At 30.8% G+C, this 23,019-nt stretch overlaps 1 protein-coding gene and 1 long non-coding RNA gene across 4 annotated transcripts; one reads left to right on the top strand and one right to left on the bottom strand.

Moving 5' to 3' along the window:
• Positions 1–1,132: 1,132 nt before the first annotated feature.
• On the bottom strand, positions 1,133–4,026 carry FIS1 (gibberellin 2-beta-dioxygenase). Its single transcript, NR_171892.1, has 3 exons — positions 3,517–4,026; positions 2,529–2,880; positions 1,133–1,609 (listed from the first exon to the last, which is right to left on the bottom strand). It is a non-coding gene; the product is annotated as a gibberellin 2-beta-dioxygenase (long non-coding RNA).
• An 8,894-nt stretch (positions 4,027–12,920) lies between these two features.
• On the top strand, positions 12,921–22,364 carry DEAD31 (DEAD-box RNA helicase DEAD31). 3 transcript variants are annotated; one of them, NM_001328198.1, is made up of 14 exons: positions 12,921–12,991; positions 14,020–14,190; positions 15,085–15,208; positions 15,294–15,363; positions 15,585–15,647; positions 17,539–17,613; positions 18,376–18,495; positions 19,025–19,066; positions 19,147–19,221; positions 20,477–20,623; positions 20,739–20,876; positions 21,037–21,148; positions 21,273–21,361; positions 22,086–22,364. In NM_001328198.1, exons 2-14 carry the CDS (start codon positions 14,055–14,057, stop codon positions 22,212–22,214), a joined length of 1,320 nt encoding a protein of 439 aa, NP_001315127.1. In that variant the 5' UTR covers positions 12,921–12,991; positions 14,020–14,054; the 3' UTR covers positions 22,215–22,364. The 3 variants fall into 3 exon arrangements, with proteins under 3 accessions (NP_001315127.1, NP_001315126.1, NP_001287925.1); NM_001328197.1 differs by having other exon boundaries at positions 14,005–14,190; NM_001300996.2 differs by having other exon boundaries at positions 13,966–14,190.
• Positions 22,365–23,019: the final 655 nt, after the last annotated feature.

The raw sequence follows: 23,019 nt of genomic DNA, 5'->3' as shown, positions 1-23,019 counted from the left end.
GACTAATTAGGATGACTTTGAACTTATATTATTAATTAACCAGAAATGTGATCACAAAAGAGTATGATGAAAAGAAATAAATATTCCTATTTATGGGAAATCCAATGAAGTATGTTTAAGCCCATATTTGAGAGGGTGTGGGACTTCACAAAAGAAAAAAAAATCAAATATCATTATATATGATGATGAGGCTATACTACTTCCACAAATATTATTTGTTTTTTTTTTTTTGCTTTTCTGGTATTTTTATTGAAATTTGATTAACTTGAATTGTGTTGGATAGGGTTTTATTCAAGGGGTACCGCTCCCTATCAAACCATTTTTTTTCTTCATATCAAGAGCTCGAATTCGAAAACTCTAATTAAGGGAGGAATAACTTCATCTACTGCACCACATCCTTTTGATGATTGACAAAAGTATTTTAGCTGATCTAGATTCATATGCTAATTTTTAATGTACTTAATAAATAAAAACGAATGAATAAAGTATTTCGAGATCTTTATATGAATAATTAAGCAAATATATTGTTTCTTTTTATTAGTTTGTATACATGGATGATTCACCAACAAATATACATGGCTATACATTATACAAAATTATACACATTATATATAGATTATATATATATATATATATATATATATATATATATATATATATATATTGCATCAACTATTTTTAATTTAATTGATTTGATATGTACATTATACATTTTTAGGAAATTTGAAACTTCAAAGAAACCAAGTGGCACTTTCAAGAATAAATGGCTGGTATTAACACAGGAAAAAAGTTTGAAATATATATGAACTTTGATCGAAATTGTTGTTACGACGATAATTTTTTACCCCTGCACTATTTAATAATGTATTTTAAGGATCTATATGTGCCCACGTGGACATCATAAATATTGCATCATTTTAAATAGTAAAGTATCCACGCGGACACATATATTTTTAAAATACACTCCTAAAAAGTGGAGAGGGTAAAAGATCCTTCATAAAGTTTGATATCGTAACAACAATTTCGGCCACAATTGAAATATTTTTCAGGTTCTTTTCCCTATTAATAGTGACTTTGAAGTCGTATTATTAACAAGATAAGTAACTGCAAAGAATATATGAAAGAAGACAACTTGATACATAAAACTAAAATATTTCGTGTTAGCAAGATCCGAGAAAGGACCATGCTTTAAGAGACGTGATATACACAGTCTACCTTAATACAAAGATTGAGAATTGCTTTCACTATTCGAACTCGTGACATAAAAAAGAGAAATTCTATCTATGGAAAAATCACTATTTGACTACCCATAGTTGCTATGAACAAAAAGAAAAGAAAAAATCATTATGATGAGGCTATACTACTTTAATTTCTCAAATAGGACCAACCTATTATCAGCCAATCTAGATTTATATGCTGAATTTTTGTACTCAAACCATGTAAATTCTTTGTACAAGCTGTCTTCATCCCCTTTTATTAATAGTGATGCCAATGGTGCTATCTTTTCACTCAATGGTGGTCCTCCAAAATAAATCATTGAGAGTCTTGATTTTACACTATTGGCCAAAACTCTATGTTTTACACTCTTAAACCTCCCATTTGTCATCACCTACAAAAAAAAATAAAAAAATTTACCCCCCATTACTAATATATACACTATAATAGTAAAATTGTCTAGTGTACAATTTTGATATTTGGTATGAAAGTGTTACACTACAACAAAAACGACTTTTAGCGGCATTAAACATTGACATTAATAAAGATTGCTAAAGTCTTTATCGACATTAGTTAAGCGTCATTAGAACCAATATCGCTAAAGGATTTAGGAACATATACGAAGAGTGACAAAAATACATATTTAGCGGCAGGTGTTACTTCTTTAACATGGTATTCTTTTTATATTGTTAAGAAGAAGAAAAAACCCCAAAATCTAATGTAAAAGACAACTAAACCTAGGATAAATCATGTCCATCTTTCTAATATTTTCACCCCTAACAACTATGCAATGAGGAAAAAATAAAAGGAAAATGAAAACTATAATACCCCCCATAAAAATTTGTGATAAGATAGATAAGATTTTTTTATTTTTATCAGATATTTTATATTCGAATCTTGAGAATTAAAAAAAAAATCTAACAGTGAATGTTGTTCTTTTAATGAACATAATGCAATGTGGAATCTAAACTAGTTAGTATTCCAAAACATGTATCACACTTTGAAAAAAAGGTATAAGCTTTCACTATTATCAATTTCTTAAAAAAGAAAACATAATACATTGGTCTCAATCATCTTCTAAACGTTTCAACTTTCATAATGCACATATAGATATCTCAATTCGTTTTTACCTTGTGTGTCGTGGACACTCAACGCTGATATGACACATAGATGTTAAAATGAGAATATGCATTATCAAAGTTAAAGTATTGTTTAATTATCAGTTTAGACAAAGTTAAGATGCATATCTATGTATATTATTATACGATATGAATTTGAATTAGTCAGGTATCAAAACTAGAGGATTATTATACCTGCAATGAATCACCAACATTGATGAAGAATGAATTTTGATCAGGTGGGACAGAAATCCAATGTCCATCAACAAGTGAAATTTGAAGTCCACAAGTGTTATTAGATCTTAATAAAGAAATAATTTGTGGATCAGTATGTTCACCAAATCCAATTAAATTTCTTCCATTATATTCTTGAAATTCATCAGGACATGGAGGATAATGATTTAACCTAAAAAGTGAATCACTTTTTTCATCCATTAAAAGCTTACTAAATACATTTTTTGGATGAATTTTTAATCCCTCAGCTAACATTTCAAGAATCTCACAAGCCATTTTCTTCATTGCTAGTACATAATCATTCACAGCATCTCTACAATAAGATAAAGAAAACAAAAAATGAGAAAAAAAATCCGAAATAAAGCCAGAAATTTCATTAAAAGTGTTTACAATTTCGTATATATATGTATAAAAATGTAATATATATATTGTATATTATTTCCTAGCAAAGGATGTTCAACTGATCATCTTATAACTCCACTCCCTGGTGTAATACTTGAAATATTTCCCTATTTACCTAGAAATTTCGAGTTTGAATGAGAATGGAAAAAAAAAACTAGATGAAAGATAAGTTTACCACTTAACGAGCTCTACTCGCATACGTGGATCCCATTATGGTTATGGATTCGTAAAAATTCATTTAATATATACAGATAATTTTTTTTCAAAACTCAATAAGCAAAAAGAATCATGGTTCGAAACTCATAAACTAAATATCAACCCCCCCCCCTCCAATATACTATAACTCCACCGCGGAGGAATGATTAGAATCCCTCCCTCCCTTTGACTATAAGTTTTGAATTCGAAACTTGAAAATGAAAAATAAACAAAAGAGTATGTTACACCTCGACGGGTCCTAGTCTAATTAAGTCATTCTAAAATGCAGAACTCATAAAATTTAAATTCTGACTCAGAGAAGAAAAAGAAAGAAGTAAAGTTATATATTTACCTTATATCTTTTGGATTGAGACCCAAAATAGATGCAAATTTTTGGTAATTGAAGTCAGAATTTGTTGACAAAAGAATGTATTCAACCCAACCAACATCACCATTAGGTCCAATTTTCTTATTCCCATAGCCAAAAGGGTCAAGGGGTCCTATTTTTTCTTTTTTGAGACATTGGAGATGAAAAGAATTTTATGGCTTCTAATTCAAGTTTTGTAATAAATTCCATAGGGACACCATGATTTACAACTTTAAAGAAACCAAATTCTTCACAAGCTTTAACAAGTTGATTCTTGCTTTCTGGTTTTGAAATATCAATTTGTGGAATATAATTATTACAAGGGAAAGGGGATTTGTAATTCTTGATTATGGAGGATAATTGTTCATTAACTACTTGCCTAGACAACACCACCATGGTCAAATTTTTTTGGAAATTAAAGAGATTGTTTGGTTTTTTAAAAGTTTTTTTTGTGTGTGTGTGTGTGGGGTGTGGGGGGGAGAGGGGGTGGGGGTGGTAAGTAAAGAATATTTGTGAAGAATTGTACACTTGGCTACAAGGAGTGTTTTGCTATTTATAGAGAATTGTTCTTTGGAGTTCAATCATGGCTTGCCAAGTGTTAAGGTCTAGGTGGAAACAAAGACGGGCTCGAGATTTTTAGTTTATGAGTTTTAAATTATACTCTCTTCGTTTAAAAAAGAACGACCTTCTTTTCTTTTTAGTCTGTTTAAAAAAGAATGACGTCTTTCTTTTTTTTTATAACATTTTAATTTCAGCTTTACACGTGACATGTTTAAGGTTACAAGATCAAATGACAATTTTGTACATTTGACCTAACTTTAATTTAGGATCACAAGATTCAAAAGTCTTCTTTATATTCATAAACTCCGTGTCAAATCAAATCAGGTCATTCTTTGTGAAACGGAGAGAGTAATTATTTATATGAGCGTAAGAAATTTACTAGAGTGTTTCTTGCATCTAGTTGGTACGAATGTAATTTAGCATGTTATAATAAATAATATATTTCTGATTTTAAGTAATTTTTTTTTGTACTTCGAATTTTCTTTTTATATAAATTGAGATTTTTAAAAAAAAGAGAATAACTAAATTAGGAATATAGTTATAACATCTATATATAATTGTTTAACAGTCTTGTTTATAAGGAGATTTTCTCCTAAATATATTTATATTTTTAAAAAATATTAGATTTCAATATGTAGGTCGTCTGACTAAATAATATTAATAATATGTCTTTAGTATGCTTTTAAGAAAAATAATATGAATACCATGGCTTAAAAAGATTGAATCGGGCAGAAATCTACCTCTGATCGATAAATTACTAACTTGACTGATGCTCAATTAAACCTATTTACAAAAATTAAAACGCTTTATATTAAAATATCTTTCATTGATCTCTGAAACATCAATTTACACTAGTAGACATGTCATAGTTTATTAGTTTTGTCACTTAACTTACAATTAGCGTGTCTTTATCATGTGAATTGATTTCATCTGAATTCTTTTCTTTTTTTTTTGAAAAAAAAATGTTTTCTTTTATAAAATTTTACATGACGTAAATAAATCAGTCCGAATTGAAAAATGACGTTGAAAATTTTGAGTATCAAATCTTTATCAAGATGTCGTTGGGTATGAAATCTTAGTGACAAATCAAAGTATGGAATGTCTATTCAAAAAAAAAATTGGGAAAAAAATAATAAAAAGATATATTAAGAAATGACTTGGACTTAACTTTTTCAATATTATTGGTGGGCCATTATTAGAAAAGGAAATAATTGATTAAAATGTCGAGCTAAAATGACTGAAAAAGAAACACTTGATAATTTATTTATTTTATAAAAAAAATTCTTTTAAAAATATATATATGAAAAAAATATTACATGAAAAAAAAATTGAAACTTATTTTCTTTTTCCTATTTGATGAAACATACATTACTTATAAAAAATTTCTACCAATAAATACCAAAGTTTGATTTATTATATAAAAAAACATTTTCGTCTTACCAAATAGACGGTATAATGTAAAAGTAATTTAAAAAATAGTATTTTTTTTTCCGTTTAAATTTTCTCATTTCAATAGCTTTAACTGAAATCTCCGATTACAAAAGAAATGTTATTATCAATCTTAATAACTATGTTTTAATTCCTTAATTATGAATTATTTTTTTCTATAAAAAGTCTCAAAATAAGGATATTTTGTCACCTGAATTTCATAAAAAAAAAAAAAAAAGAGTTTAAGCCGTGTTGGAAACTCTTTAGTTTTATTTCCCTATCTATGTCTCTTTCACTACCTTGACAAAAGATGCAATAAAAAACTATTTTAATCATTAGGAAAAAAATATATATATTATTTACCTTAATTATTAATGAAGTTATCCATAATGATATGAAATAGGTGAAATAAAAAAAAAAGTAGAATGTCTCTAAATATTACATCAGATAATTTTAAAATCCCTCTCCCCACTAAAATTCCTTTCAATAATTTTTGAAAACAAATAGAATTTTTGTATGATATTTTTCAGTATTGATGTTTGAAATTTGCTAAAATTTGATCAAAAGATGTAAAATCCAAAATGAAAGACAAATTACATTCCCCAATTTCAAGTTCTAATATAAAAGATATTTTTGATAAAATAAGACTTTTTTTCAAATGACGAAATCATAATTAAAAAAAATAAAACAAAACAATATAGATGATGGAGATTGCTAAAGTCAACTATGACAATATTTTTTTGCTTTATTTTAAGATGTCATCTTTATTAAGAAAAAAAAAAGAAATGTTAGGGGTTCTAATTTGATTTAAGAGTAAGGTGGGGCTGTCTCAAATTTTATATATATATATATATATATATACACACACATATAAAATAGGGTAATTTTCACATATAGCAAATAAAAAATTTATATTTGTATGCTATAGCAAAGTTTGCATAATTGCGTTCCATAACAAACATAGAAACTGTATAATTCACTATACATATACAGTTGAAGCAAATTGTATAAAACGAAGTGTATAAAACAAGAAAGAGAAAGATATTTGGGCAGAGAACTGTATAAAAATAAAGTGTATAAAACGAATTGTATTATTACAAGTGTATAGAACAATTATATACAATTTCAATTTGTATAAAATGAGAAAGAGAGAAAGACAAAAGCTAGAGACTTGACAAAGAATATACAATTGAATCGAATTGTATAAAACGAGAAAGAGATAAATTAGATACAATTTGAAAATTGTTTAAAACGAGAAAGAGAGAAAGACAAAAGAAACTGGGCAGGGGAGTATTTTTATTGTATAATTATAAGTGTATAGGACGAAAGTATATGTACTTGCATGTGTATATACAATTTTCTCACGCTTTATACAAAGAGAAACACAATTTATACATTTCGCTTCTGTTTGTATAAGTGAGAAAGGCGAGGGTGGCGAGCGAGATTTGGAAGAGAGGAACAAAAATATTTGTATTTATACAATTTTCTCTACTTTATACAATTAGAAACAATTTTTATATACTTGTGTTTGTATAAAAAGTGAGGAAGCGAGCGAGAGATTGAAGAAGAGTGGTGAGGATATTTGGGAGAGAGGCGCCTGACAATTTTTTGCAAACGTTTGTTATGGAGCATAATTAAATCAAACCCTAGCTACTCCATTTATTTTAGGTTATTAGTTTGCTATTATATATATATATATATATATATATATATATATATATATATATATATATATATATATATATATAATATCATAATGCTATGTCATCTGACTTTCAATATAATTCTAATTATGTTAAGTACAGGACGAAGCTACAGCCTAGTAAGGGTGGTTAGATGAACACCATTTATCGAAAAATTATATTGAATATATAGATAAAATATAATCTAATATCTGAATATATTATAAATAGAACACTCTTCACACAACAAAGGCGGATAGTATAGTTATAGGTACATTCATTTACCTCGTAGATGTTGAGAGTTTGATCTCTACTAGCTATATTTTTTATCTTTAACGAAATTTCTGACTCGACCACTGGTTAAGCAGGCAAACATCATAACTATACATCATGTAACTTTATACATAACTAGTAAATGAACCAGACGATTTTTTAGCTAATGTCTCTATTCATTCAAACTAATATAAATAAATAATAAATAAATATAGAATAGTCATCATCTTGGGCTGCAAATGCAATAACACAAATGTGGACCAGCTAAAAGGACAATAATTGGTACAAACACGTGTCGAGCAAATAGCCAACAAATTTTGTGTATCATAGACAAAACCTAGTAAAATTTTATTTTTTTATCAGCTCTGTGTTTCGTATTTATATTAAGATCTAATTTACTATATGATTTTATATCGCATAAGCATTTTCATATTCAAAATTTAAAATCACACTTGTCATTGTTGTTGATTTCTATAAAGCATTGTTCACTAATTTGGAAGTGTTAATATTTTGTTTACATTACATATGAATTCTCATTTATCATCATCAATCATTAAAATCGTCGTTCATTATCATTAATTATTAATAATCGTCGTCGGCGACGGGGCACGTACGTGTAACATTTTAGTTCTCAAAATAGGTTTACAAGTCTTGTTGTCTATTCCAATTTGGCTCATACACTAAAGAACTACTATATATTAATTGTATTGTAATGCAAGTGTCCTTTTGATACGTCTTTATCGACTCCCTTTTAAAATTTAATTCAACTATGAAAATGATTTATGAGACAAATGGCCCCATATGAGAGGATCTTTTTTATATAAAGGACTTACATATAATTGGGTTCTTTATTACGAAAGGTATATGCCATTATTCTTACTTCCTTCGATGTTACGTACAATTAAATTTCTTTATAACGTTACGTACAGACTATCAACGTGAAATATTTTAGTTCTCAAAATAGCTTTTCAAATCTCTCTTTTTTGCTCTAATTTAGTTCTTAGACTAGTCATATTGTAATGCAAGTGTCCCTTTGAACATTTAATTCAACTCTATAAATGGTCCCATATACATTGGGATCTTTAAAGCTTTGTTTATTTAAATTTTCATATTTGGCGTTCAATATATATATTAAAAATTGATTGATTTAGATTTATATCCTGTAGTGTTCTAAAGGTTTTTCCGCAATATTTTAGGAAAGTTATATGCTCCCATATTTACTTCTTTCAATGTTGCTTACTCAAACTCGTAAAGAAAACAAATTATGTTAAATTAAAATAAGAAAGGTTAACATAATATCGTAATTACAAGATAAGTGGCTAGTACAAAGCAAATCTCTAACATTAATCTTTGGTTATATTAACATTAATGATATCTAAGTTAATCTACACATTTATGCCAATGATTTCTTTGATATCTTTAGTTTTCATTAGCATAAGGGAGAATAACAATTTTAAGTATGATTTTGACTCTTATGATATATGACTCGATATATTTAATTTTTGGTTAATTAGTAAATGTATTTTTTAATTTCTTTTATGTAAAAAGTAATGTTATATACAATTTCAAGTAGTGAATTGCTTTTAAATATGAAATAAGAATGCACATTTAATGTAACAAGTCAATAATTAAATAATTAATAATTCTAAAAAATCATTATTTGTAAGTAAAAGGATCAAAAGTAATGAACATCTCAAGTAATTAAAGATAAATATATCTAATGAAACTTCACAACGATCAAAATTAGATTTTATCGATTATTTTTAATTAAATCAATATTCTTTTGATATTTCAATTAAATTATATTCATACTATAAAATTTATTAAGATAAAATTAAATATTTTCATTATCACTCTAAAAGTCCAAATTCAATATTTTTAATCTAAATAAAAGAATTTTATCCGTTCCAACGATAAAATGCATTTCTAAAACAATGGTGAGTGGTTGGGTCCAAAAAAGGGCATTCATGGCCGACTAAACCCAACTTTCTGGGAAAATGTTTATTAATTACGTCCTCCGTTTTAATTTGTTTATTTAATTTATTTTAAATTATTATTTAATTTTTTACCTAATACATTTAAAATTATAAAATAAATTAAAATTAATTTTTTATATTAAATTAAAATAAAACAAACAAATTAAATTTGCAGAAAACTTCTGCATTCCAAACTTAGTGGAACCTTTGTTTTTTTTTTCTTCTTCATTTTACACACATTATTATTCTATTATTATTATTATTATTATTATTATTATTATTATTATTATTATTATTTTGTACTATTTACTAAATTTATCAAATCATGTTGGATAACTTTATATGTTCTTATCGTATCTTAGCTCTTCAGCATTCTAATGTTTGGATCAAGACATAAAATTGACATTGCTACTTCTAATGTTTGGACTTTTTTGACTCAAACATATATAAAGGTTAATAAAAAAATAATTCAACACAAATTTAAATATATAAATTTTTAATTAATATCAAATAGTATATGAACATACATATATTTTTTGAGATAATACATGAGTATCCTCTCAACCTAATGTCCGAAATCTCAGAGACACACTTATACTATATTAATGTCCTATTACCCTCCTGAACTTATTTAATTAATAATTTTCTACCCTTTTTCGGCTTACGAGACACTATCTTGTGGGCCTAACGCTGATTGACGTTTTTTACTCAAGATAGTGCTACGTAGGTCGAAAAGGATAGAAAATTACTTATAAAATAAGTTCAGGGGTAATAGGACTTTAATATAGTATAAGCATGTCTCTGAGATCTCGGACATACATTGAGGGGTACTTGTACATTTTCTCTGTATTTAATATCAAATAATGTATTGGGCATGTGGAGTTATAAAAAAAGAATCACATCTGACTTAGGTTGTTCGATTGTCTCATTGAACTAATTTTTAACGTTGAGTTATATCTAAAGATAGTTCAATTCTCTTTTATGGTACATTTGTTTCGATACGTTCTAAAAATTGCACAGTGTATATTAAAGTAAGTAATTGCGGAGAAAATAATGATTTCTTTTCTTTTATAATGGAAATTCTTTTATTTTTTGGTGAATAAATTTGATCGAATTTTGTCAATTTTTTATGTTATTTCTTTATTAAAATTTTTGTTTTAGAGATGGTTTTATTTAGAAATTTATTTTTTCAGATGTTTGAATACTTATAATTAAATTCCTTCCAAAGTTTTCTTAATCTAATGATTTTTTTTTCTAGCACTCATTCTAACTAATTTTCTCTTTGTGTTATTAATGATTTTCTCTTTGCACATTTTTATTAGAGCCAAAAAGGGTTTAAGAAAATGATAATTACGTTGATTCATATGAAACTAAACTAATCCCTCTGATTAAATTAAATTGCGGCTTATTTATAAGCCATCTTGATCTTCCACTACCTTACAAGTATTTTTAAAAATATATATTCAGTGTCGTTTGATATTTATATCAAAAATTGATTGAATTTGAATGGTATATTAAAGGATCTATTTAAAAGTTATTATTTTCAATATAGTATTTTTTTCATTCGTAAAATTTCTAATCACGAATAATTTTTTTTTAATTATTTCACCACAGAGATCACGATTTTTTGGATAAGCAGAAGTTTAAATATTATTAATTCTGGATATTGTGTTTGACAAGCTTGGATTAAATGATTATTTGCATATAATAAACTTACTATTATTTTACTCCTTTTAAGGTTACATCACATGATTTTTTTTTTACCTAATATTTTGATATTTATACTGTAATTTTAATATTTGATATTTGTGGATTAATTCAAAAAAATATTAAATTAAACTGAACCAATATCTTGTGTTTTTATTTTAAAATATTAACTTTTTATATATATTGAGAAAATTGTATATAATAGCAAACTAATTACCTAAATTAAATGGAATAGCTAGAGTTTGATTTAATTGTGCTCCATAGCAAACATTAGCTAAAATTTGCCAGCGTCTTTCTCCCAAAAATCTCGCTCGCCACTCTCCATTCTCGCTCGCCTCTCTCGCTTTATACACAGAAGTGTATAATTCTGTTTCTATTTTGTATAAAGCGGGAGAAAATTGTATATACACATGCAAAAATGTATTTCTTCGTGTTATACACTTTATTATACAATTTTCAAACATTTTAATTCAAATATTGCAGAGAAAAAGGTCAACGAATTATACAATTGCGAATTATACAATTGCAGAAATACAATTTCTCTAACTTTATACAACAGAAGTGTATATATTGTGTTTCTGTTTTTGTATAAAGAGATAAAAACATATATCTTCTTGATATACACTTATAATTATGCAATATACATACATTTTAATTCGATTCAACTGTATGCAAAACAAATTATACAATTGCAGCGAAATAGGCCAGCGAATTATACAATTTAGGCCAGCGAATTATACAATTGTATATGTATAACAAATTATACAGTTTTATGTTTGCTATGGAGCGCAATTATGCAAAGTTTGCTATAACATACAAATATGAATTTTTTGTTTTCTATATGTGAAAGTTACCCTATATTAATTTGATGTTTTTCCCAATAAAATAAGCGAGGTTAAAAATCCAAAATCAAGTCACACAACAACAAAATGGGCTTGATGAGCTATCATGAGCCCAAATAGTATTAATTTCACATTGGGCTGAGAAAGCCCAAGGATCAATGAGAATGGGAGGAGGATCTCTTTGAGGCCTATCAAAGAACACACATCCAAAATTTTAATTACAATAAACGTAATATCGTAAATTACAAAACTATAGATATAATATTGTGAATATCAGAGACGTTATTGTAACGAGATAAAATCTAAAAGGAGGTCCCTAAAATTTGTTCTCTCTTTTATGCTTTAAGTAAATGTAAGATCTACTTATACTCTATCATTTTTCGACTCTGTTTTTGCAACTACATTGAATTTGTTATTTTTTTTTTCTATAATCATAAATATCTTTCGCAAAAATAAAATCATAAAAGAAAATTTTTACTTTAATAAAATAAATAAGATTTGGAGAAAAGCGCTAAAAGTTAAAATTGTGCTATTTCATAGTAGGTTGTCGGAATTTGCTTCTTAGTGCTAAGTGGTAAGAGAATTTCTCTATTCAGCCTTCGACTTTAATTACATACTTTATTTGCATATGATATTCTTACAAACACGAATCATCGTAAGGAAAGAGCACGGAGGCTATCACGTTACTGATTCCACTCTGTCATATGAATATGATCTCTGAGCGCTTACAAATTGAATAGAAAAAATATGATATTTTCAAATCTCCGTATTTATAAGAAAATAAAAATATCGTTACACGAAAAACGAAAGAACAAATTTATAAAAGGTTTAAGGAAACCATTCATATCCCTAATAATTTTTGTAGTTCCAACATTACCCTCAATTACAAAAGCCCTACACTACACAAATCTTGGTTTTTTCTTCTTTCTTCTCCGGCGTCTCTTCACTTCTCTCTGCGTAATTTTTCTGCGTTTCTTCTCTGCGATTCTCGGTAAGTTTTTCTCTCTCTACATTTTTTGCTATGCGACTTTTAAGCTTCTCTGCGTTTTTCCTCTGTTTTTTGTACTTGATTTTGTTTCTGCTATAAATCTCCCAAAAAACGAGTGTATTTCAATGTTAGTGATGATTGAATCGTTCAGTATGTTGTTGTTATTGAGTGAAATGTTAAGGTGAAGAGAAAAAACGAGTAAAACTATAAAGAGAAAGTGTTACTTCATGCAACAAATTAGGAGTCGTTTAGTAGCTGGTTTGGAGATGAGTTATGCAAGCATTTAATCCTGCTTAAGTAGTACTACCACTTTTTGTAGCTGGTAATATATTCAGGTATAAAATTAGTAGGATGTTCGGTGTGCAATTTTAAAAACTTGCATGATTAATACATGTATAAGTTATGAGTGAATCTATGTATTATTTTGTGCATGTATGATGGAATAACTAAATCCTGCAAAATTGATAGTATATAAATTCCCGGCATAATTCTAACCAGCTACCAAATGATATCCAAGGATATAGGGATCACTATGCACACATACAACTCAATAGGGTAATGCTAAGCATCCCAAAGGTGAAAAGTGAAAATAAAATATCAATGGAAAACTTTCGCCACTTGCCTTACAAAGCACATGCGACGATATATTTGGTACAATGAGATATAAGAAGCTTTAAAGAACCTTTGACTTTGGGAGTATGGAGTTTTTCTTTGTGTAAATTAGGAATTAAAAGTCATTAGTTCAATAAACATAATTTCCTTTCGTAACAATTTATATGTTGTTGATAGTAACTTATAATTATTTTGTGTTTGAATAAATTTAGGCTTAAAATTTTTGTAGTACTCATTTCTTTTATAGTGCTAACAACTTTCTTTTAGTTTCTATCTGAATTTGTGATTGCTTATTTATAAAATCAGCTCCAACACTTGAAATGTGATTTTCAGCAATTGATGCTTAAATGTTACTTAAAATACAGATAATTCAAACCGGTTAATTGTTGCTTGTTGATTTGAAGTTACTGTCATAATAGAACCCTCTGTGGAGAAGTCTTGGATCTGCGGCTAAATGGATGAATCCAAAGAAGAAACGAAGTCTTTCAAAGAATTAGGAGTTTGTGATCAATTGATTGAGGCTTGTGATAATTTGGGTTGGAAAAACCCTTCTAAGATACAAGCTGAAGCTATGCCTCATGCCTTTGAAGGTTTTTCAGTATTCCCTTCTTTATGTTCATTCATCTTTTCGTTGCCGCATGTTGCAGTGGATTTGGCTTTCTGCTAGTAATTAAAATAGGTTTTTATTTCTAAGCTGATTATCCCAGTGGGTTCTATGTCTGATTTTGGGTTGTGAGGTTGCAAAACTTCCACTGTTCTATTTAGTTTTGCCCTTGGTTGCAAAATTAATCAAGACTAGTGTTATGAATAATAGAGAAGCAACATTTCATTGTCGAACAAATTTGTGGAGAGAGGTAATTAAGTGCTGGGTTTAGTGGTGAATTTTTCAGTCTTCCAGGGGTTTAGGGTGTTCTGATTTAATTTACTATGTCTAGGGGAAAATAATTAGTTACTGGATATAATGGTGGTGTAGGTAGGGTGAACTTAAATCCATATAAAAGAAGCTTTATGTAATTGCATAAAGAGGTGGTGTTTGAAGTGATTCAATTTAAGGGAATTGAAGATTTTGGAACGATATATTATTTTACGAAGATAAATTGGAATAGCAACGGGAAGGATCAGGTGGATTTTCCTGTAAAATACTTTTATGAATGCTAGCCTTTCAGAAACCATGTCTTTAAAATGCAAATTTACAACTAAGTTATGGAATATAATGTTGCATTTTTGAGGAAAATTTAATGGACCGTGCAAAACTCCGTCAATCAAGTGATGTGGGTTGTTGTAATAACTAGCAATAGGAGAGTGATTGAGCTGTGATTCCATGTAGCCTGAGCCCTTTTGTGGGGTGGGTGGGTGGGTGGGGATCCTTTTGCTGTGTAGAGTACATTATTCATAGAGATCCTTTAATTAACCTTTTGTATATCAACCTCTATTTGGTGAAATCTATTTTTTGTTATAAACAATTTGATTGGTTTTTGTTCCAGGCAAAGACCTAATTGGTCTGGCACAAACGGGTTCTGGAAAGACGGGAGCTTTTGCAATTCCTATACTGCAATCCTTATTAGATTCTCCGCATGCCTTTTTTGCCTGTGTTCTCTCTCCAACAAGGTCTCTTATTCTTCTGATTACTTGTTTTATTTTGTAGAAGCTCTTTAATGATTCAAATCTCATCTTTTTTGTTTGCATATTCCAGAGAGCTCGCCATTCAAATTGCTGAACAGTTTGAAGCTTTAGGATCCGGTATTGGAGTAAAATGTGCAGTGGTGAGCTTCACTAAGTCATATGAACATACATGAACAATTCATTTCCCCTTCAAATGTAATCATAGGCTGATAAACACTTTCTAGCCAATGGAATTTGTAGTGGCATGTCTGTAGGAAAGGATAAAGTGTGTCACGATTGAACAGTCTGGTATATGATGGTTGACATTGGCATTCAGCTAGACATATTTTTGATTAAATGATCGCTGGTAATTGTTTTGCAGCTGGTTGGAGGGATAGATCAAGTACAACAGAGCATTGCCCTCGGGAAACGACCTCACATTGTTGTAAGTACTGATATATCTATTACCACATTTTTATGTCTCTTGTTAAGGTGACACAAGTAGTAATGGAGTTACAGATAGTAAAATCTCCTTGCCAAAATATAAACTAAAAGGAAAATACAATATGAGGCAGAGTTGGTGGTGTAATATCTATTTGTTTAAGGGACAAGCACCACCTGCTTTATTTTACCTCTGATGCTGTTTTTTGAGTATCTCTTTCTCAGCCTTGACTAAGTGTATCAGGTCATTGTAGCCTCATGCTATTGTTTGGAGCATGCAGTTAGCTTCGTAAGTTTCTGATGTCTTCTTTCAACAGATTAGGGGGTCGTGTGGATTTCCCTAGATACATTTAAAAAATCCTGGCTGTAAATAGCTATTTAGTTACATGTTACCTTACCCCACTTTGTTTGAAAATGCTTTCTCAGTTTTTTGTTAAATTTGTTGCCAGTATCTTGTGAGAAGAGCTCCTAGTCCAGCTATCAGGGTCTTTACTGTATGTTAGTGACCTTTTCTTCTTAGATCATCTGATAAGAAATGTGCTTATGTTTTAACTTTTGCAAAATGCTTTGGCTTATAAATAAGTCCTTTATGAATTATAAGTAGCCATCTCCTATGTCAGAGGTACCTGATGGTTATAAAAGGTAGATGATATATCCTTTTAGCAATCTAATGAAATAAAGTTGGTATACTATTGGTCTGCCTTGAAACATGAAAAATCTTAGTTCCTGGTATGCCGTTTTCATTCAGCACTATGCACCATCCTAGGTTTGTAAGATCAGTAACCTTTATTTCCTTATGAGAGGCTGCAAAAGAAATATGCAAAAGATCATGTTATAGAAGTCTGGAGTGGAAATAATATGATATCAAGCTGTCGACTATTTGTTTTTTATTAGGTAAGGTAAGTAGGATATCAACTATTAAGTGAGTGGAAGTAATACAAAAATCAGCTATTAAGTGTGCTGAGACGGGCAACCACCCAAGAAGATTTTCTTCCCCACTTTGCCTATGAGGTCTATCAGGCATGGATGTGGTGATAAATCCCGACATCTTTTTTTAGAATCGGATGTCCAGCTGTGTAGGAAGAGTCCACCTTCCAAGGGCGATGTTGGGTGTAGTATAGTACTCCACAGGAAACCGCTTAGACCAAGACGTCAACTATTATCCATCTAGGGCAGCAATCCTTCCCTAAATTTGTGATTTTTTTAATTTGACTACTCCTAAAAGCAAATCACTCAATTTGGACTAGATACAACTCCGGACCCACTGGTAGGCATTCCAACAGTTTCTCCTATTGCCTATGAGAAGACTTTTGGTGTAGACTCAACCTTTTCTTTTCAATCATGGAGGTGGTTTTGTCTTAGCCTCTCTAACTTCTGCCTTGTTTGCAAGTAGGATAGTTTCTCTGATGGACTATTTGGAGGTAAAGAAATCAGAAATGTTTTTAAACAGTAAAGAGAATATTAACAAGTTGAAGTACAAAACCCTTCTTTATTAGCTCTTTGATTCAAGTTAAATGATGTAGATGGTATTGATAGTGTACTAGATTTCCTCAATCGGCCCACATGTTTGTGCAGCCGGAGGCTGTGTTTTTGTAAGGTTCCTGATGTATCGTTCTGCATCATCTTGATGCAATTTACCAATACAATTCTTACTTGCCTATCAAAGATAACTATTAAGTGTACTCAGTCAATTCAGTTGCTGGCCTAACTTCAAATATTCAGACATATGTAATGTTCCCTGGTCAGCAAAACTAGTTTAGAATGCCTCGCAGATGATTTTTTACACCAATTTTGCTAAACCTATTGTAGGTCGTTACAGATGTTATCTTAAGCCATAAGCTCAATCTTTGATATTCTTAAATTTGAGTGCTCATTTGCGTTGATGTATGATGTAGGTTGCAACACCTGGTCGCCTCTTGGATCATCTTTCCAATACCAAAGGGTTTTCTCTCCGTACGATAAAGTACTTGGTAAGTTCGTCCATAGAGTCTTATGCTCACAAATGCTCCAGAGATGTCCTCTTTTATCTGTTTATGCATTTCTTTTTCTTTCAGATGAAAATCCAAGAGTGCAGATGTTGTTTTATTTATTTGTTTGAAGGATATGTTATTATATCACTACTGCACATTAAAAAGTGATGTTTGCTGTTTTTCACAGTGTATATACAGTATATCTCTTGTCAGAGGCAAAGTTACTTGTCATTTTTTCCTGCCTCCATTGGCTCTTGAGTTGGTCTTTACTTTCTAACTAACCAACATTTTGAGCTGCAGAAAGCCTTAGGCGACCTTAGAAAGATATGTTCATTTGAATCTTGCTCGTCTTTGTGTTAGTTGCTAGTTAAATGCCTTCCCCTCAATACAGCACTGAATCATTGATGTGATATGTCCAAAGAAGCACAATGGCTTCATCGCCTTAGGTGGCTACAATTGGACCGAGCAAGACATTGATTAATTGAAGCAATATGTATCTAAAAGTAAAAATGCATTTCGTTATATGCTATTCAAATGATAAGCAAGAATGGGTTGATTTAGGATGACATGGATTCTTAACAAATCTGATGTTCCTTCTATGTATCCTGGTTTATATACTTCTTTTAACATCGCAAATTCTATTTGTAACCAAATATAGGTTTTTGAAATTGTAAATAGTGTTTCACAACAGATTATTTTAGTTAGTTAAGAGCATGCATGCACAGTCTGTGTCATGAATTTGAACACAGCTACATGCAACAGGTATTAGATGAGGCGGACAGGTTGCTAAATGAGGATTTTGAGAAGGCCCTCGATCAGATTTTGAATGCTATTCCCCATGAACGAAGGACTTATCTCTTTTCTGCTACAATGACCAAAAAGGTCAGTTTTTCAAGTGTTTATAGGAAACCATTGTTAATTATAAATGTTCTATTCTCTGCTTGTGGGTAATTTCTCTTTCTAGATTCTCTTTAAGGAAAATCCCCTCTCTATGGTTGGGTAGATAGCTTTTCCTCAGTATTTGCGGAGAAAAAGTGCTTTCATGAAGTTTTGGCTTTCATTAATTTTTAAATATCTTGCTCATTTGATATTTATTTATGAGAATATACCAGAAAACAGAGGAGCTTTATACTTGTATTTCAGCTTTTTTCTTGTACTGGCGTGCATTGATCAGTTATCATTATTATGGAAGTATATGCACTTATACTTTATAGCGTAGAACCAAAACTATTATTACATGAAATTGTTCGAGTCTTTGAGAGGAGAAGGTGGGGATGTTATGAATGGCACGTTAATTTGCTTCTGTTCTGCTTGGCTCTTTAAGGAATCAAATTTCACGCTTAAACTTTCCATGGACTGACCTTTTTGCTTGGGAAATCTGATTCTAAATAGATATGTACTTGAAATACAGGTGCGGAAACTTCAGAGGGCTTGTTTGAGAAATCCTGTTAAGGTACAACAATGTCAATTGTCACCAGAGGATTTTAGGTGCTCAAGAGTATTTTCCATAACTTTGTTTATAATTTCTTTCAGATTGAAGCTGCATCTAAATATTCCACCGTTGATACACTGAAGCAGCAGTATCGTTTTCTTCCTGCTAAATATAAGGTTAATTTTTCAGTGACGAGATTCTATTTTAGTTTTGTTGGAAAAAAGCAACACAAGTGGCAATTGGCTTAATAATGATGTTCCATGCATGTTTCATTTTGTTTGATTATAATCGATGAGTTCAATATTTTCTGCTTAAGCAGCAAAATTGTCCAGACATTTAGTGTATTTTTACAACAGATCATTATATGTGGTGCTGTGTTCTCCAATAATGATCATTATATCGCTGAAGAATGTACATTGGCATTTTGACACCACTAAAATAAGAAACAATTACGTGGATAAAAGAGGGGAGACGTGATCATAATGATTGTGTTGTTTAGTGTTACAAAGTAATAACTAACATGAAGAGTGCAACATCTTCTTGATGCATCTTCAGTGAACCTTCTTTACTAGATAAAAAAACTAAGTAGCACAGCGAATCACTCTTTACAAGGTTCATATTTTTAGCTTTCCCAGAAGTATTAATCATGAAAGCATTTTAAGTAGTTGCAACTCTTGATTATTGAAGTGAACATAATCCCACTGACTTAGAGGTCAGGCCACATATAGGGCTTGCCGCAGTTAAGGCATATGCAGTTAAACATCTGTTTAGGCAGATGGATCTCTTTATATGTTCCTAATCAAGCAAGTTACTAGATTTGTAGTCACAGCTATGAGCTTTCTTATACTTCTATCCTTAATAATTTTTTTTTTGCATTATTAGTAGAACTATTGTAGTCTCAGCTATGGGCTTTCTTACACTTCTAGCCCTAATCAATTTTTTGCATTATTAGTAGAACTATTACTCCAGGAACTTAGCAGTATACTAGTGCCTCCATTACCTTTTCCCACGAACAAGAGGGTAGAGCAGATATAACAAAGAAAATGTATATCCCCCTGTCCTCGGACTGTCCCCTCAAATATGCCATCTTTGGTTGGCCTCTCCCTCTTTCCCTGGTGAGCAGACCTTCTTTTGAGATCTTATGTACGGGTTGCTCCCCAGCAAGATGTATAACAGTATTTTGTAGATCCATAATAGGAAATCCTTTTGTTTAGGCATTGAAAATTATCAGAAGGATAATATATCTAATGCCTGGTAATCGTGTGGGACTGTATGCTAGAGACCATATAGAAGGAATAAACTTAAAAGACCCTCTACCTGATGGGCTAAAGATGTAATTGCTTTGGTCTACTGAATTATGATTTATGGTCCTATTTCAATTATGAAATAATGACTTCTGGTCTGACTTTATTATTTGTCCATGGTTCACAGGACTGCTATCTTATCTATATTCTGACTGAGATGTCTGGCAGTACATCTATGGTTTTCACTCGCACATGTGATGCAACTCGTCTTCTGGCTTTGATGCTTCGCAACCTAGGCTTGAGAGCCATACCAATTAGTGGTCAGATGACTCAGGTATACTCTCATACTTAAAACATATTTTAACAGGTTCACAATTTCCTCTTTGCTGGTTCTATTTCATCCCCACCCGCACACCCAAAAAAATAATAATCATATTTTACTTGGTCAGGATAAAAGGCTTGGAGCTCTAAACAAATTTAAGGCCGGAGAGTGCAATATCCTTATATGCACTGATGTGGCCAGTCGAGGACTTGATATACCGTCTGTTGATATGGTTATCAACTATGATATTCCAACAAACTCAAAGGTGGATCTTGCTATTCTTCCTGCTTGTAAAGTTATGCTGTTTTCATTGGGGTGGTCCTGGATTTATCTATACTTGAGTTGATACTCATCAATTCAATCTGAATATCTTAATTTTGTTTTCTGGTGCGATTTAAGCTTATCACTATATGCATTGCTTGCAGGATTATATACATAGAGTGGGAAGAACTGCACGAGCAGGACGTTCCGGGGTTGCCATATCATTAGTAAATCAGTATGAGTTGGAGTGGTATATACAGATAGAAAAGCTTATTGGTATGAAATACAGAAATATTTCCGAGACTCTAGTACCCTCCCCCCCCCCCCCTCCTCCTTGTGTTCCTTCTAGTCTACCCGCTGCTATGTATTGTTTTCCAAACTAAAATTTGATAATCTCCAGGGAAGAAACTACCCGAGTATCCCGCAGAGGAAGAGGAGGTTTTGCTACTCTTGGAGCGTGTCACAGAAGCCAAAAGGATCTCATTGATGGTATTTCTCTCTTCGGTGTTTTACTTTTCTAGGGGATGGGGGCAGGAGGGGGTTACTTAAGTTGCCACCTAGGTGGTTAACTTGTGGATGCATGGGTTAAAGCTCTTACTTCAGCCAATTAAATAAAGTGCAACGAACCCTATTACTATTATTCATTTCCCTTTTATAACAAGACAGTTTGGATTGGCTTATTTTAGGTGTTTTAAAGCTAAAATAGCTTTTAAGCATTGTTTTCGTGTTTGAATATAATAAAGAAGTGCTTTTAAGCCAAAAATCAAAAGTTAGAAATCCTAACTTATGGTTTTTGACTTGTATATAAGGCATAAGCTATAAGCCAATCCAAACAGGCTCATAAAATACTAGTTGAATTCTCCTTGTTCACCTTTTTCATTAGGCTCGCGTGTTAATGTCACAAGGTAGAGCTAGTAGTGCGAAACATATTTTGCTTTGAGGTGTGTATTGGAGTTAGGTCTGGCCATCATTCACAACATGCGTCTCTTATGTGCTTTTCTCAGTCAGAGAATGTTGTTCGAGGTGACATACATGTAAACGACTTTCTCCACGAGTATCTTATAGTTGCTCATATTCATGATGCTTGCATGCTGATACACTATATTGCTCGACTCCAAAAATATTGCCACACTTGAGTCAGATCCTCAAAAAATGCACTACTTTTTGTGTTATTAGATTCTAATTAAAACATATGCGACGGGTGTTGATGCAGAAAATCAAAGAAACTGGTGGGAAAAGGAAACACAGAGGTGGTGGAGATGATGGTGACGATCAAGAGGTTCATAAATACTTGGGAGTTAATAAGAAGGGAAAACAATCAAAGAAGCCAAAGAGAAAATGAGGGAATTAATGTGTAAACTAATTTAGCAATTGTTTAGTCCAATTTTGACTTGGTTATTTATTTTATTATTGTTTACTCATTTAGGGGACTAAATTTGACATTTCATGAATTTGTGTTTTTGTTGTCAATGATAATATTTTCTTATATATACGTATAAAAAAGTAATTGATACGCCAAAAGTATTATTATCCCATTAAAAAATTTAAAGGGATTTATCCATTACCCACTTGTCATCATAATAAGAAATTCCATAATTAGTTAAATAACACTAGTTAAAATTTCACAAATTCAAATTCAAATTCCTCAAAACCCATAAACGAAATAAGTTACAATATGGTGGTGTATACTATGATAAGCATCGTTCTCCTTTGTGCATTCATCATCTTAGTTATTTTCGTTACGTTTTGTCAAAACAACGATAAAAATAATAGCGCGCCTACAGACATTGAGGCGCGTACAAAAGTTAGAGGATCGACCCGTGAGACATATGATGCAACAACCGATGGAGATAATGGTGGAGAGACCATGCATGGGAACAATGACAATGGTGGTTCTACCGTTGTGGCTAGTGTCATCGCCACAACGGCACTAAACACCATAGCTATTGATGCCGGAGGAGGGAGTTATCAAGGTCATGGAGGTGGTCAAAACGCGAATTGATAGATTGTGGTGGAGATGGTGACGGAGGGTGGATGGTTGAAAAAATAGTAATTTCACTATATATTTTTTTTAAAGGAAAATGTTTAGTTTCATGTGGCTAGTAGTTTTTGCCACTTGTTCAACTCATATTTATGTGAAATTAAAA

Source organism: Solanum lycopersicum, chromosome 10 (genome assembly GCF_036512215.1).
Source record: "Solanum lycopersicum chromosome 10, SLM_r2.1".
Lineage (NCBI taxonomy): Eukaryota > Viridiplantae > Streptophyta > Magnoliopsida > Solanales > Solanaceae > Solanum > Solanum lycopersicum.
Note: the sequence above shows the minus strand (reverse complement) of the source record. Positions and strands in the feature narration are given on the sequence as shown.